The sequence below is a fragment of the Myxocyprinus asiaticus genome, chromosome 5 (genome assembly GCF_019703515.2).
Source record: "Myxocyprinus asiaticus isolate MX2 ecotype Aquarium Trade chromosome 5, UBuf_Myxa_2, whole genome shotgun sequence".
NCBI lineage: Eukaryota > Metazoa > Chordata > Actinopteri > Cypriniformes > Catostomidae > Myxocyprinus > Myxocyprinus asiaticus.
Window position 1 is genome coordinate 28,150,081 of NC_059348.1, and position 13,364 is coordinate 28,163,444.

The 13,364-nt window shown below is 38.0% G+C and overlaps 1 protein-coding gene across 5 annotated transcripts in view; it reads left to right on the forward strand.

The window, feature by feature from the left end:
- pde4ca (phosphodiesterase 4C, cAMP-specific a) overlaps positions 1 to 10,474 on the forward strand; it is a 57,631-nt gene extending 47,157 nt beyond the window's left edge. For 4 of the 5 annotated variants that reach the window (XM_051698339.1, XM_051698335.1, XM_051698337.1 and 1 more), the window contains 9 exons: positions 2,696 to 2,789; positions 3,813 to 3,985; positions 4,128 to 4,226; positions 4,345 to 4,509; positions 4,595 to 4,694; positions 4,779 to 4,933; positions 5,070 to 5,192; positions 5,379 to 5,561; positions 7,912 to 10,474. In XM_051698339.1, coding sequence (XP_051554299.1) covers positions 2,696 to 2,789; positions 3,813 to 3,985; positions 4,128 to 4,226; positions 4,345 to 4,509; positions 4,595 to 4,694; positions 4,779 to 4,933; positions 5,070 to 5,192; positions 5,379 to 5,561; positions 7,912 to 8,388 — 1,569 coding nt within the window. In that variant the 3' untranslated portion in view covers positions 8,389 to 10,474. Of the gene's footprint in view, positions 1 to 1,581; positions 1,668 to 2,695; positions 2,790 to 3,812; positions 3,986 to 4,127; positions 4,227 to 4,344; positions 4,510 to 4,594; positions 4,695 to 4,778; positions 4,934 to 5,069; positions 5,193 to 5,378; positions 5,562 to 7,911 lie in introns of those variants that run through there. The other variant, XM_051698338.1, reaches the window with a different exon arrangement.
- Positions 10,475 to 13,364: the final 2,890 nt, after the last annotated feature.

Sequence of the window (13,364 nt, forward strand, 5' to 3'; positions counted from 1 at the left end):
GAATCTCTGCCTCCAGTATCCTGATTGCCACCCAGGGACTTTTTTTTTATTATAAAATGTTGCTTTGGCAGTATCAACTGTTAATAACCATCTAGCACAATACATGAACACCTGCCGATAATACCACCCTAATACTCAACATGCCTTTTGACTGAATTACACATGCAGTTGGCCATGTGTCAGATTGCTGTTTTGGAGCGGAACGGGATGCATGCATGTTCTAAACTAAAGCCTCCCTCCCCACAACCGCATCGTGTGCTGAAAAATGTGAATGAGAGTGGAGTCATGTAGGAATCTGCCCCTTCCCCCCTACTCCTGCTGGGGATTTCATTGCCTTTGATATGTGATTGGCCCACCCACGCAGCAACCACGTGCACCGTGGATACATACTCACACACTCATGAACACATACGAACACATGATCTCACTAACATCAACTGCTGCCCATTCAAAGATCACCCTGCAACAGCTGGGGCGAATAAAATATAAAATGGTATCGCCCTACAAAAACACTGAGCGTGCAAAAACCTTTGCCAATGTCCAACCGCTTAAGTATTGGCATTTAAACAAAGTACTGTACTTTCATTGACGTTTACATTGATTTAATACTCTTGGTCGTCAGATTTGCAGTGCCTCATTTTCATATAAGATACAGTGGGATGCAAAATCTGAAACCAAATGCTTCTACTTTGCATTTTTCTGATTTAATAAATGTATTTGCATTACATATTATATTATTAGTATGATATAATTGAAAAAAGCACTTAATAGGAATTTCAGAATTTCTTGGTATTTTTTATGCCTCCTTTTTGTTTTAATGACAGCATGCACTTGAGCTGGCATGGCATGGTCAAAGTCACAAATTTGCTTATATTTGGTGAGTGACCCAGAAATAAAGCAGAATCTTAAATTCTTCTTATTGTACATCATAATGCTTCTTTGTTTAAAAAGTTTCAAAATCCTCCAACTTTTTTTTGAATCCCAGATTTTCAATGCAGTGTCACTGTAGATTATATTTGACGCATACTGAAATTTAAAACAATCAATGCTGCTGATTCTCATTTATAAAGATGCATTACATCAGCTTGCAAACCTGCACGCAAAGCATTAAGCCACTCCTGCATCGTTTTGTCTTCAAAGCAAGTGCACATGGTGCAGCCCCAGCCCCCTGTATCAACCCCATCCTGCCCATGCCTGTGCTGTGGAGCTGGGAGCCAATCCGATGCTTCCCCTTGAACCAGCCTCTGATGCAAACCTCCTCCGATTGGCTGGCCTGCATCTAGTGTGTGGCAGTGTGTAGGGAGCTACATGCAGGGAGGGAGAGGGACGGCTGGGATGAGCCTGTTCTCTGTGTTTACACATGAATCAGGCAGAGTAGGAGATCAGAGCATGCGGCAGCGATGCAGACTCTCTCCAGCCAGCAGCACACACTGTCAGCCCTCCACAGGTGTTGCCGCTCCATCAGCCCATGGATGCTGGGGCTCCCGGTGCTGGCCTGAGCTCTGCAGTGCCTGGGCTGATACTCCTGCTGCTGCCATATGTGGTGTGGACTGTGGAACCTGGGAGCTCAGGCGATCTGTTGCAGTGGCAATTTTGTTCAGGCTTCGTTTTGCACTGAAATGCTAGATGTCAGTGACTTGTTCTCTGTGTCTTGGATGCATGTTCAAGTAAGAGAGAGCACATGTACTGCATTTTGTCTGTTCATATTGGGATTCTGGGGATGCTGCTGGTTTAGTGCACTTTTTGCACTGTTTATTCATTAGGAAGGAAGGAAGATGCTCTTGCAATGTTTTTTACCTGAAGTTGGGAGGGATGCTCTCTTTGGCATTCTATAAACTACAGGTGGTGCAGTGTGTCTAAGTAAGTGTGTGTGTGTGTGTGTGTGTGTGTGTGTGTGTGTGTGTGTGTGTGTGTGTGTGTGTGTGTGTGTCAAAGACAATGTCAGCCTGGGAGGGGTTTCAGATGTGTGAGTTTGTGTGTGTGGAGACATACTTTGCTACTGTTTTGGAAGAAATGTGTCCCCAAAAGTGAGCTAAATCTGTCAAAACCTACGGTTGGGGACATCCTCATTTAGAAAAACAATGCTTTTCATTTTTTTTTTTATTATTATAGAAATGCAAACAGTTTTCTATTAAGGGTAGAGTTAGGGTGTGGGTTACGGTTATTCTGTTGTGATTGTAATTAGCTTTATATAAAAACAATATAAGTGTCTGGTAAATTCTCATGCTTGTGTGAAAGGCTCCTACAGTCGTACAGTTTGTTTTGCTGTCTCAGTTGGAAGTGTTTCATTCTGAAACCTTGTGTATGATTACATAATACCACTACACAGATGAAAGGCACTCTTAGCAGCCCAGCCCCTAATCTTGGATGCCAGTAACAGCTCTGAATGAAGAGCTGCTACCAAATTCTGAATGCAGTATGAGCTATATTAAGATCTGAGCTTGTCTCAGTAATACTTTATTTTTGCATTGAAGTCATGTGATGTTTTATCCCTTGACTCTTCTTAATTAAATGTGTATCACACTGTTGTAAGTCTTTTTACAACAAAAATGTGTTTCATTCTATAGATGAAAAAACAAAACAGTGAATGCAGTTGTCTGGATATTGTGATTGCTGGATTTATTCAAATGTGATACTGTATGAATCTGAGATGTAACATCTCAAAGCGTATTTGTCTTTGTGTCTTTTCCTAAAGTTCAAAAGGATGCTGAATCGAGAGCTAACACAGCTGTCAGAGACAAGCAAGTCAGGAAATCAGGTCTCAGAGTTCATCTCCAGCACTTTCTTAGGTAAAACACAGAACATACATTCAAATATGCACTCTATATTTATCATGTATATCTAATGGCCCTAGGTATTTGGCACTTAACTAACACTTAAAACTCATTAGCACTAGATAATAAAAAAGAATAAACAAATAAATGGTGCCTACAAACAAATGATGCACTTTTACAGATAACTTTTTTTTTTTTTGTATTGCACTTTTCACAACACACATCGTTTCAATGCAGCTTTACAGAAAATTACGCTTTTACAGAAAATTATGCTGTAATGTCTTAAAGTCCTCATTGTGTGGTTTAGATGAATAATGCCATTGAAAATCATGCCATAAAAATGACTGTCTTTAGGCCCCCAATGAACAAGCCAAATGCGACTGTTGCAAGGAACACAAAACTTCGTTAGATGTTAATTAATAGAGAAAAATAACCTTGGACAAAGCAACACTCAGCTGGGGTATCTATGTGTAGAAGAAGTTTTGTTTTATGTGAGAAAACTGGGTAGCTGATGGTGGGCAATGTTTTATTTATTTGTGTTTTTATGTTTTAACCAACTGGTCTCAAAGTGAGTTTTAGTGGATATATGAAGTCAGTTCTCCACAAGTTCACACAGGTGTCCTACCAAAGTAACCAGTGGTGTAGTCCTTCACATTAACTCTGGACATATTCCACTAAGTTTGACTACCAAAAAAGTGTCCAAAATGATTTTGTCTTCATTTTTAACAACATATCAATTGTTTTATTATTTAATATCTAACAAACTTCTTTTAGTGAAATGCATTCCTCGAATAGTGCACTTATGCCATTGTTCTTTAAAATGAATGCCACTTGATTGGATTTTTTGTTATCTAATGCAATGCCTTTCATAGAGAAGTTTAGAAACAAGTGTCCAAATACCTTTTGGGTCCACTGTCTATATCTATGTATAACTTATCTCTCCCCCATTCTAAATCTTCTTCCCTTATTTAATTTGTTAAAGTTGTTTAAGTTTGGTGCATGTCATTGCATCTTATGTCCATTGAATCTGTGTTGCAGAGAAGCAACATGATATGGAGATCATGTCCCCCCAAACCAAGGAGAAGGAGAAAAAGAAGCGGCCCATGTCTCAGATCAGTGGAGTGAAGAAACCTACACACAGCTCCAGCCTCGCAGCATCCAGCATCCCACGCTTTGGTGTCAGCACTGACCAGGAAGATCTGCTGGCCAAGGTGAGCTCTCACGCCAAGTAAAACACCCTATAAGCAAACAAAAGCCACCATGGTGAACAGGGGCTTTATGTAGTCCTGCATTAATGATAACAAAGATGTGAGCAAAGAACTGTTTTTATTTGCATCCAACTCCCTTTTGCAGGAATTAGAGGAGTTTGACAGATGGGGTGTGGATATTTTCAAGATATCAGAGTATTCTGGCAACCGACCATTGACTGTAGCAATGTACACAATCTTCCAGGTACATAATGTCAGATGTTTAGAGTGCAATGGGAAGCTCTTCTCATCTAATGTAGAAGTTTTGAGTCACACCAGTATACTTCTAAGCAAATAAAGCATCTTGAACTTGTAATTTACAGGAAAGAGAGCTGTTGAAATCCTTTAAAATTCCCATCGACACATTCATCACCTACATGATGGCACTGGAGGAAAACTACCACTCCGATGTTGCATACCATAATAACATGCATGCAGCTGACGTGGTTCAGTCCACTCATGTACTCCTGTCCACCCCTGCACTGGAGGTTTGTCTCAATTAACTCCCTTTTCATTTTCTGCTCATTGGTCCCCGAAGCAAGATATTTAAAATGTGCACTTCTGTTTTTCTAGGCTGTATTCACTGACCTTGAGATCTTGGCTGCAATGTTTGCCAGTGCAATACATGATGTGGACCACCCTGGAGTGTCCAATCAGTTCCTCATCAACACAAGTGAGTGGCCGCAATGGAGCAAGAATAACTTGTTATTGTGGTCGTACACTGTGTTGTTGACTTAAAATGCAAACATTTCTTTAGACTCAGAGTTGGCTCTCATGTACAACGATTCCTCTGTTCTGGAGAACCACCACCTGGCTGTTGGCTTCAAACTGCTGCAGGAAGAAAACTGTGACATTTTCCAGAACTTGACCAAGAAACAGAGACAGTCGCTACGCAAAATGGTCATTGACATGGTGAGGAAATGGAGACAATGATGAATGTGTGCTGCATTCTTCCACTTAGAGGAAATCTATTAAGGTCCAAGCCTGGGAACTACAATCCACAAGTGGTTTCATTTACAGTATTTGTTGTGTATTTTACTCTTTACAGGTCCTAGCCACTGATATGTCAAAGCATATGAACCTGTTAGCAGATCTCAAGACCATGGTAGAGACTAAGAAGGTGACAAGTCTGGGTGTGCTGCTGTTGGACAACTATTCTGATCGCATACAGGTTAGTAAACATTTAACTTAATTGGAACAAAGTCATTTTATAAAATGTATACTGTGAAACTGTATAACTAAACAGAATTAGATAGACTGTATACATCTACATGTACTGTATCATGGTTTTCATCAATAAAACATTCGAGCATACTTAGTTTGTTTTAAAAATGGATTTTGAATGTCAAATGTTTAGGTTCTACAGAACATGGTGCATTGTGCTGACCTGAGCAACCCAACAAAGCCCCTGGAGCTGTATCATCAGTGGACAGATCGCATCATGGTGGAGTTTTTTACTCAGGGGGACCGAGAGAGAGACAAGGGCATGGAGATCAGCCCCATGTGTGACAAACACAATGCTTCCATTGAGAAATCACAGGCAAGTAGGGAAAAATTAGGAGATACCATAAGCTCTCTTTGAAGACATTATTTTAATCATTATTTATGTTATAGAATGAACATATTTTGTTTGGGTTGTTGATGCACAATGTGTTAAACTTTTTTTTTTTTTTTATCAATATGAAGATTTTTGGTTAAAACGTATATGAATGTACAGTACTGTGCAAAAGTTTTAGGCACTTGGAAAAATGTTGCATAGTAAGGATGTCTTCAAAAATAATGCCATAAATAGTTTTCATTTATCAATTAACATCATACAAAGTCCAGTAAACATAAAAAACTAAATCAATATTTGGCGTGACCACCTTTGCCTTTAAAACAGCCCCAGTTCTCCTAGGTAGCCTACACTTGTACACACTTTTCAAGGTTGTTGGCAAATAGTTGTTCCAAGTATCTTGGAGAACTTGTCACAGTTCTATATAAAAAAAATTTTTTAAATGAATATTCAAGGTTCAATAAAAGTTAAGCTCAAAGACAGCATATGTGGCATATTATTGATTACCACAAAAATATTTTGGACTTGCCCCTCCTTTTCTTAAAAAAAAAGAAAATAAAGCACAAATCAAGGTTAAAGTGAGGCACCTCAATGGAAGAATGGGGGCTAATTTTTGAATGTTAAAATACTCACCTTTTCAAAGGTTTAGCCACAAGACATAAACAATATCTGTGTTAGCATGATGTTAGTGTGATAAAATCGTTTACTAACCTTTTCTGTGTATAAGTTATAGCCTATATACTGTAAAAAAATACAATTTAAACAACTTTACAGCTCAAATAATACACACGTTTTAACAGAAGAATTAATGTAAGTGCTTTTATAAAATTATAAGCTTTACATTTTGGCCTTTAAACCCTCCAAAAATTGGCCCCAATCACTTCCATTGTAAATGCCTCACTGTAACCTCGATATTATTATTATTTATGTTTTTAAGTTTTTTTTTTTTTGGTAATCAACATTATGCCACAAATGCTTTTGATTGAGCTTAACTTGTATTAAACCTGGAACATTCCTTAACCTAAAATGTGCTTCATATGGTAACATCTAAATTAACTGGTATTATTTAACATCACTAAATGAACCTAAATACATTAGATTCATCAACAAAACAAATTTTAAGGGTTAGATCAATTAGAAATAGATCCTTAAGGTAACAAATGCAGGTTACCACTTTTTTTCAGTGTATTATCTCTATTAATATGCCTATATAAACTGTATGCTTAACAATTATTAAATAATAAGCAGTTTAGTGTTAAAAATAGTTTCAGATAGAGTATTGTATATCACACTGCTTGACATGTCAGCTTCCTCAAAGTACACTGCACTGTTAAAAAAAGTCAGGTAACCTAAAAAAAATTACTTCATGTGGTAACATCTAAATTAACTGGCTTTATTAAAGTCATAAATGTTATTTACTTATTCATGACTTATTCAACCTGACAAATTGGGTTAGACCAACGGAGGTAATTTCTATGTGTTAGATCAAGTGGAAATAGATCTTTGAAATAACAATTGCACACTGAAATTTGTTTTCCCAAGCTTAAAAATGTGCTTCACGTCAAATTGTAAGGGTTAGATCAGGTAGAAATAGCTTCTTAAAGGGATAGTTCACCCAAAAATTAAAATTCTCTCATCATTTACTCACCCTCATGCCATCCCAGATGTGTATTTCGCTTTCTTTATTTCATCTACTGAACTCAAAAGTAGATTTTTAGAAGAATATCTCAGCTCTGTTGGGCAATGCAATGGGTGCCAAAATTTTGAAGCTCAAAATATCACATAAGTCAACATAAAAGTAATCCATAAGACTCCAGTGGTTAAATCAATATCTACAGAAGCGATATAATACAGTAGGTGTGGGTGAGAAACAGATCACTTTCACATTCTTCTTCTTGTGTTTTTGGTGATTCACATTCTTTATGCTTACCACCCCTACTGGGCAAGCAGAAGAATTTCTTGCAAAAAAGGAATTAAATATTGATCTGATTCTCATCCACACCTGTGATATCACTTCTGAAGATAAGAATTGAACCACTGGAGTTGTATGGATCACTTTTATGATGCCTTTATGTGCTTTTTGGAGCATCACATTTTTGGCACCCATTCACTTGCATTGTACGGACCAACAGAGATATTCTTCTAAAAATCATAATTTTTGTTCTGCAGAAGAAAGAAAGTCATACACATCTAAGATGGTATGAGGGTGAGTAAATGATGAGAGAATTTTAACTTTTGGGTGAACTATCCCTTTAAGGTAACAATTGAAGGTTACCACATTTTTCAGCATATTTTATGTCAACTCCCCATTTACTTGTCATGTCTCATCCATCAGGTGGGCTTCATTGACTACATTGTGCACCCACTATGGGAGACCTGGGCGGACCTGGTTCATCCTGATGCCCAGGAGATTCTTGACACATTGGAGGACAATCGTGAGTGGTACCAGAGCATGATCCCTCACAGTCCCACTGCCACCCCAGAGGAGAAGAGCAGTGTAGCCGGACTGGGAGTGGTGGGTGGAGGCATTGCCTCAGCAGGGGAGAAATTTCAGTTTGAACTAACCTTGGAGGAGGAAGGGGAGTCAGATGTTGAGAGTCCTGAAGATGAAGGGTTCAGTGCCACTGCACAAGATTCCTCCAGGACAGATCCATCTTCTGCTTCCTGCACACAGCACTCAAACCTGACCGCTCGGTCCCCTGGCTGCAGGACATTGTCCTTTGGGATGGCCGAGCTGCTGGACAGTGAAGATGAAGACAGAGAACTTGACCAAGAAGGGAAAAATGTGTCGTGTTTGAGTCTGGGAACATAACACCATTGCACTTTTTTAGCTTTTTTTTCTTTCGTACCTCTTCTTCATCACCTCCATGTCCCTCTCCATACCATTCTTAGCTTCCTCTGGCAGAGGCAACAGAGAGCAGGAGAGCAACTGAGGGACAGGAAAGCATCCACGGGACATGTTTTTATACAGTAGTCACCTTGCACTGGAGAGAGCTCCTACACTACAGTCTGTAAAGACATGACGTTTTCTTAAAACATGTTTTTGTAATTCTCAGTCTGGTGACTTCTGGATGCTGTCTGGCTTTACTGTCATGCAGTCTATACTGCAGCGTAAAACTGCCTGTGTTACGGACTGAGAGGGAATATACTTAATATAAGTGTCTTCCTGTGACATCTGAGGTTTAAAGTAATGAACAAGTGGACTTTTGAGAGTTTATACTGGTTGTCTGAACATTTTGATAAACAGAACACTTATGTTTTTTGTGTGCACTAAAATGTTTTTTAAAAGATACACTGTTAACTTAAAGCTGGTCTATATACCTGAACAAAAACAAACAACCTTAACATTACAGAACAGCTCAGGATACAAAGAAATGATTGCTTTCATGTAGCAAAGGCATTGAGGGTACCTACATAGTGACCGCTGTCTTCCTTGAATTCCTATGAAATCATTATACTGAAGTCGAGCCAAGATTGTGATCTTTTGTATTTGTATGTGGCGCCACCTAGTGCTTAATAGTGGAACTACAACCACCTTTACAGGATTAGCCACGCCAGTTGAAAACCGTGGCTGTGTATTATGTTCCTTTGCACAGATTATATTCATTTCTTTTGACTATTACAATTGAAACCGTTTTAACTTAAAAACCTTCTCACCCTTATTTGTAGGAATGCGTCTTTAAATTAAGGCATTCACATGGTTTATATGCTTCTTGTTTATTTAATTTTTTTAATCAGTTTCATCCAAAGCATGATTGTAGGCATTATTTAATTGTATGTTGAATTCTTTCACGATTTTCAAACAGCTTGCTTGTGATATAATAGGTAGCACTTTAGAAATGTCTTCTTCATTGCTAAACATTTCTCTATCAGTAAGGGCTGGAGTCGTTATTAACTCAAAGTGCGGAAGACTAGAATTCACCTCTGTCTGCGGGGTAACCAGCATGTGTACATGCCCTGTAACATTTGCTGTTTTGTCTATGGAAGACTGGGTTCTGAAACCCATGCTAGCTATCTGGAAAGTGATCATTGTCCTTAAACCACATGTGTACTTTCTCTCTGTTTCTGTGCTGGTCACACTGAAAATATGAGACACTGAGGTATCTTATCATGTTTTCACATGTATGATATCTATAAAAGTGAACTGTTTTGTTATAAAACGAGAGCTGTGCCAATGCAAGATGCACAGTTCATGCCTAACTTAAAGTGTTGAACACAAAGCCAAAGTTTGTTTTCTGTGCCAGACCTTTTCTGTTCTTTCATTTTTTGGTGATTGATCAATGCTCTGCTCTTCACAGGGACACAGCCAATGACCGTTCAAGTGCCAAGCAAGCATGATCCATGCTGTACTATAATTTCCATTTTGCCACTGGCTAATTTCCATCAATTACATCTACTAGCTACTGTCAGTAGCATACCAGTTTGATAATTTTGTTCTTTCTTTCTTTCTTTCTTCAAAAATTGTCATTTTGTGGAGCTGAAACACTCAATTTAAAATTGTTCATAATTAACAACAGGTTTCAAAAGTCTTTCTGACTCAGTAAAATGTGCTTATTGTTACTCACAGATATTTGTGTCTCCTTTTTATACTATGGTATGAATTTTAATATTGGATACAGCAGATCTTTATATTTCTCTTAAATATAAGTGGATTACAGTAAATGGGGCTTTTAATTGTTGGCTTTATTTTCATCTTACTCTCAGTTTGTACGTGTTACAGCAACTTGTAGCCATTAAAGGTTTTCACTAACTTTATCCACATGGCATACCCCTGTTTTGGTCTTTTTCTGTTGCAGATCTGACAATCCCAACTGTACTGTTCACCACTACAACGCTGTTACTAATGTTGCTATGATTGTTTTCCTGTTCCCAATGCCAATAAAGAAAAAATATAACTATGCTGGACTCTTTCAGTGATGATTTCAAAAGCAATTTCTCAGAAAATAAAAGGGGAAGTATGAAAATTGTATCTTAAATGACCAAAAAATCCCAAAAATCTAAATTCTCCCATCATTTACTCCCCCTCATGCCATCCCCAGATGAGTATGACTTTCTTTCTTCAGCAGAACACAAATGAAGATTTGTAGAAGAACATCTCAGCTCTGTAGGTCCATACAGTGCAAGTGAATTGTGATCAGACCTTTGTGGCTCCAAAAATCACATAAAGCAAACAAAAGTAATCCATCAGACTCCAGTGTTTAAATCTGTATCTTCAGAAGAGATATAATAGGTGTGAGTGAGAAACAGATCAATATTTAAGTCAGTTTTTACTCTAAACCTCCACTTTCACATTCACTTTCAGATGTGAAAGTGAAACAAAACAGGCAAACACGTGACTTTCAGATGTAAAAATGAAAAGAGAGATTTAGAGTAAACAATGACTTACATTTTGATCTGTTTAGATTAGATTACATTAGATTTCTCATCCACACCTGTTATATCGCTTCTGAAGGCATGGATTTGACCACTGGAGTGTGATCATTTATGTGATTTTTGGAGCTACAATGGTCTAATCACCATTCACTTGCATTGTGAGGACCTAAAGAGCTGAGATACAGTATGTTTCTAAAAATCTTTATTTGTGTTCAGCAGAAGAAAGAAAGTCATACACATCTGGGATGGCATGAGGGTGCGTAAATGATGGGAGAATTTAAATTTTTGGGTGAACCATTCCTTTAAGTTGCAATTGTTCAAAATGCTTTTTATCCAGTTTTCCTGACCAACCACTGGGCAGCGCTATGATGATTATAATTGCCACTGGACTGTTTTATGGTTCCGGTCTCCATAAGAAGCAATGCATAAACTACCAAAACTAGCAATCCAGATGGAGAACAACATTTCTGAAGATTGCATATTTACTCCAGAAGGCAGGGTTGGAAGCGTTACTTTTGATCAATCAAATTGATCTTGTTTTAAGGATTTTTAGATATTTTTACAGGAAAACTATACAAAAATTATTATCAAGAATATGAGTTTTGCCCTGATATCAAAGGTCTTACTAGAAAAAAAAAGAAATTATGATCCAACATGAATTTTTATGATAAAAATATATGATCGTGCCTGGTAACATGAATGTAAAATGGCTAGAAATAGCATTTTAGCTATTTATCTATCATTTAATATTAAATGAAACAAATGACAATAAAATGCAAAGTAATCTCTTCAGTAATCAAAATATTTATTGAATGTAACTGTATTCTAATTACACTGTGTAACACATTTTTTATTTTTTTGTTCCTGGGTAGTAAGTGTTATTTCCTAATTGCTTATGCCTCAAAAGTATAGAAAATGTCTATTATTCCCCACAAACTTTGCTTTTGTGACCATGACAGTGATATATTGAAATTTACCTATTTCCAATGAGAAAATGGGCAAATTTGTGTCTTTTCATTCACATAAAGTCAGAAAAAAAAACAAAAAAAAACATATTAATCCAAATTAACATGTATTTATACTAAAGTAATATTCAAAGCCGTGTTGGTCCATAATGGTAACAAGTACCCGTCTCCTCCCCATGCTCACTCGGTGCACCTCAAAGAGGATTACAACAGCATCAAGACCTTGCTGGATGCCTTGAAGTATGATGAGTACGGCTGGAAGGTCATAGGAGACTTAAAAATGGTGGCATTCCTGATGGGTCTCCAAGGTGGTTTAAAAAAGTTTCTCTACTATCTTTGCCTTTGGGACAGCAGGGACACCAAGGCGCACTACCACAGGTGGGACTGGACACAGCGGATGAGTTCTCTGTGGGGAGGAACAATGTCAAGTGGGAGCCACTGGTGGACCCCCGGAAGGTGCTGATGCCACCACTGCACATCAAATTGGGCCTTATGAAACTATTTGTCAGAGCTCTAGATAAGGAGTTGGCAGCCTTAAAGTACCTTCAAGACTTCTTCCCTAAGCTGTCTGAGGCAAAGGTCAAAGCCGGTGTTTCGTCGGACCACAGATAAAGAAGGATTTTGGGTTCATATGTTGTTTTTTTTCTGACTTTATGTGAACGAAAAGACACCAATCCGCCCGTTTTCTCATTGGAAATAGGTAAATTTCAAAATATCACTGTCCTGGTCACAAAAGCAAAGTTTGTGGGGAATAATAGCCATTTTCTATACTTCTGAGGCATAAGCAATTAGGAAATAACACTTACTACCCAGGAACAAAAATTGTGTTACATAGTGTTATCAATGATTTAAACTGTAACTGTAGTGGAATACAGTTACTAATAATTTGTATTTTAAAAACATAATCCCGTTTCATGTATTCCGTTTCTCCCCAACCCTGCTAGTAGGTGACGATAAATGAGCATCTTTTTATGTTATGAGTGAGTCATTAGTTGGGTTTCCATCTAAACTTTTTGCATTTTTAATTTCTAAAAATGTGATCAAAGAAAATACAAATCGTTGTGCGATTGCATCCACTACGTCATGTGCATTATCTTGAGGGAGCCGCCTTTTCATGATGGAGGAGCTGAATGACCTCCTTGCTTCAGGGAGAGTTTTATTTGCAAGATGGAGCAATTTTACCTCGTTTTATTAAATGCTGCCAGGAGATGCTGCAGAATAAGTGTAATATCTGATGTAATGAGGGCTGAAATGGCTGCAATGCCCATGCTCCACCAGCCTCTGCATACCTGTGAGCGCCTGGCTATGTTTGAAGAATTTTGTGCTAAGGTCAGACCTTTCCTTGGGCCAGTCACATCAAGCTATAGCACATTCATAACACGTGCACAAATGGTCAAAACTAATCATCGGTTTGCAAATAAACCATCAACCATGTTAGTGCACATTTTAA